The 3,039-nt window shown below is 36.1% G+C and overlaps 3 protein-coding genes across 3 annotated transcripts in view; all 3 read left to right on the top strand.

The window, feature by feature from the left end:
* LOC110425455 (inositol transporter 4-like) overlaps positions 1-926 on the top strand; it is a 2,196-nt gene extending 1,270 nt beyond the window's left edge. Inside the window, exon 6 of the mRNA XM_021440393.1 lies at positions 816-926. Coding sequence (XP_021296068.1) covers positions 816-926 — 111 coding nt within the window. The remainder of the gene's footprint in view (positions 1-815) is intronic.
* Positions 927-1,484: 558 nt separating this feature from the next.
* Positions 1,485-3,033, top strand: LOC110424950 (lectin-like protein). The gene has a single exon (XM_021439675.2). It carries the CDS (start codon positions 1,681-1,683, stop codon positions 2,746-2,748), a length of 1,068 nt encoding a protein of 355 aa, XP_021295350.1. The 5' UTR covers positions 1,485-1,680; the 3' UTR covers positions 2,749-3,033.
* The window catches only part of LOC110425454 (proline transporter 1-like), a 1,254-nt gene continuing 966 nt past the window's right edge, over positions 2,752-3,039 (top strand). Inside the window, exon 1 of the mRNA XM_021440392.2 lies at positions 2,752-2,898. Within this exon, the coding sequence (XP_021296067.1) occupies positions 2,752-2,898 (147 nt within the window). The remainder of the gene's footprint in view (positions 2,899-3,039) is intronic.

The following is a 3,039-nucleotide window of genomic DNA, read 5'->3' as shown; positions in this document are numbered from 1 at the left end:
GGAAGGTAGAGGGTATTTCAATGGTGCCTTCGATATATAGGATCTGCAAAGTCCTTTTCAAGCAGATTTATCATATTTTGCAGCATTTGCAACCGCTGATCAGTTGTCTTGCATTGAGTTCTACCTTGCTTCTTCTCCAATGAACTTTCTCAATCAAAGAAGTTCAGCAAAAGGGATCATCCTATTTGTCTAACAGCACACATGTCTTCCCCACTTCAGCCCTCTTAGCTCTTTCAATCCATTGAAAAGTTGGGATATATCAGCTTCACAAACTTAAATTATTGAAGACATGTCAGCTTCACAAACTTCAATAATTAAACACAGCAACATTGATGGAAACTGGTTATCAGCAAGTATATAAACACCATAAAAAAAATGATCATGGGTCTTATTTGCCTAGTGCTCAGGTAGTCTTTTAAAGGTTGAGAAGCAACAAGTCCAAGCTTCTTCAATTCACTTACCTTACCTCCCTTGGATTCTGTCCATTGAACTCAAGAGGGGAAAAAAATGAAAAAAGAAAAACAAAGATTATGTAAGAAACTTAATTTGACAGGAAAATTATCAGCTTGACCATTTTGGGTTTCTAGTTATTTCTTTTTTCCACAGAAATTTTCACTGAGTTTGGAATGTAACTGCAACTGTTTTCTGAAACACCCTTCAGTAAATGTTCTTTGGAGTGTTTGCAGCTGGCATGGCAGCAGCAGGACACGATTAAACATAAGCTTGGCATTTACAATACTAACAAAAGATCATATATAGCTTTATGAGCAGGGCCAAGGTTTTTTTTTTTTTTTTGGACAATGACAATGATGAAGAGCAGTATTGGGAAAAGGCCACCAGCTACAGTTGCTATGGCTATCATTGCCAGAGTGGAAGAGCATCAGTCCAAGGAAGCTGAGTCTGCACATCTTTGGTTCTTTCTTTGATGGTCTAAAGATTTTTCAACCTCCCCACCCTTCAAAATTGCAAGTCAAAATGGTTTCTTTGGAAGTTTTTCATTTTAACAGTTGCTGTTAAAAGAACTCAGTTTCTGCATGCACCTATCTTCACACCCTTGACTTGAAAAACAAAAGAAACATGAAAGATTTAGTCAAATACTTGACTTAAATCACAACAAGAAGTAAAAAGGACATAGTATAATACAAATATCTATACCAATATACATCATTTTATCCAATTTATTGCATATATATATATATGTACAGGATTTAATCAAAGAAAAAAGAACTAGAATAATTAATTTAGTCAAAATATGCACATTGATCAGATTGTACCTAATATGAACCTAAAAATAAATGCTTTCAATGGCTGCTTTTTTTATCTTTTTACATATATTTGATCTAGGCAATGATTAGTTTCCTTTGAATGATGCTTGTGTCTTGTTGTTTTTCTTATATTGAAAATGAATAAAATAAATTCAAAAATAATAAAAAGGAATCTTATATATTAAATATTAATAAAAAATATTACTCCCAATTTCTAAACTGACCCTAAACAAAATTATTTGGGTAAAAAAACCAAAATTTAGTTGTCCAGAGCACTTCCCATAACCCAAAAATGGATCCTTTGCCAACTGCCAGCCTTTGAAACCCTTTTGATTTGGAGCCCTTGGAAGCTGACCCTCACACCAACCCTTCCCAAAAACCAGCAAAAACCTGCAAACAAGAGAAGAATCAAGAAATGGCTACATTTTCCATTAACAGCTACACTTTCTCTTTTAATCTCCCAATCTTCATCTTTCTATTCCTTGCAGCAAAACCCATTTCCTTATTTGCCCAACAAGCCCTTGATAACAACCCAAGCTTTAGTCCCCACATTTTCCTCTTTGGTGATGCCAGGGTTGAAGATGGAGGCTCCCATGTTCGGCTCACGTGGCCTCACGCGCCAAGTTCTGGACTTTTGTTGCTGGACAAGCCCTTCAAGTTCGCCGATGAAAGGAATGTGGGTAGGCCGACGTCGTTTGCAGCTGAGTTTTCCTTTTCTTTGTCTCCTGGTAAGGGTGATGGTTTAGCTTTTGTTATTATTCCTAATGGTTTTCAGACAAGGTTTCAGGATCAAGGGTATTTTGGCCTTTTTGGTGAAAATAGGTTCCTGGGTATTGAATTTGATACAAAGAAAGATGATAAAGTTGGTGACTTGAATGCAAATCATGTAGGAATTGATGTTGGAAGTCTTGAATCTGTTAAAGTTAGCAATTTGTCATCTCTGAATTTGGTGTTAAACAATGGGGAGATATTGAAATCCTGGGTTGATTATGATTCAAGCTCCAAACTTTTACAAGTTAGATTGAGTAAATTGAATGACAAGAGGCCTTTCACTCCAATTCTAGCATACCGTATTGATTTGTTTGAAATGTGGGGTAATGAGGATGTTTTTGTTGGTATAATATCAACAACCAATGAGGAATCTTCACCGAGTAGTAGCAATGTTTATTCATGGAGATTTAGGGTGAGGGATGTTTCTAGTTGGATGCATTCATTGCCTGCGGATCCACGAGGTTATGTGGATAAGGATAGTCAGGAATTTAGAGCTGAAAGGAGTAATTTTTGTGCTTTGACAATTTTAGCTGGATTAATTTTTGCTACCGGATGTGGAGCCTTGTTGGCTTTTGTGATGCTGTTTATGTGGGCAATTTTGGTTAATAGGCACACAGTATTCCCGGTCGAGTGTCAAGCAGGTCCTGAAGATTTCAGGTATGAGAAGGTCAACGTGATTGTAGAGAAGGATGATCAAGGTGATAAGGATTAGAAGATGAAGCTTATTATGTTAGGATGTGAATTTTCTGTTGTTGTTGTTGTTACTAACTTATATGTGACAAACATTGTATTTTGTTTTGGTGCATTGTTGTATGTAGCTGTAATGCAATGTAGTCCTGTTTTCACTGTAGCACATTCTGATGTATGAAAACCATTTTAAAACATATAAGTGTAACCCTTAATGCCACTAATGGCTATTTTGTTGCTCAGATCTAAGGCATATGGTATATTTTTCTAATTGCAAAGATCTGTTGCTTAGACTTAAGTTGTATCTTTTATATGC

This window comes from Theobroma umbraticum, unplaced genomic scaffold (assembly GCF_002168275.2).
Source record: "Theobroma umbraticum cultivar Fairchild unplaced genomic scaffold, ASM216827v3 scaffold_81.0, whole genome shotgun sequence".
In the NCBI taxonomy this organism is placed as follows: domain Eukaryota; kingdom Viridiplantae; phylum Streptophyta; class Magnoliopsida; order Malvales; family Malvaceae; genus Theobroma; species Theobroma umbraticum.
This window is presented reverse-complemented; position numbering and strand designations above follow the sequence as displayed.

Coding starts and splice junctions, on each gene's coding strand:
- LOC110424950 (XM_021439675.2), top strand. CDS start 1,681: ATGGCTACATTTTCCATTAACAGCTACACTTTCTCTTTTAATCTCCCA.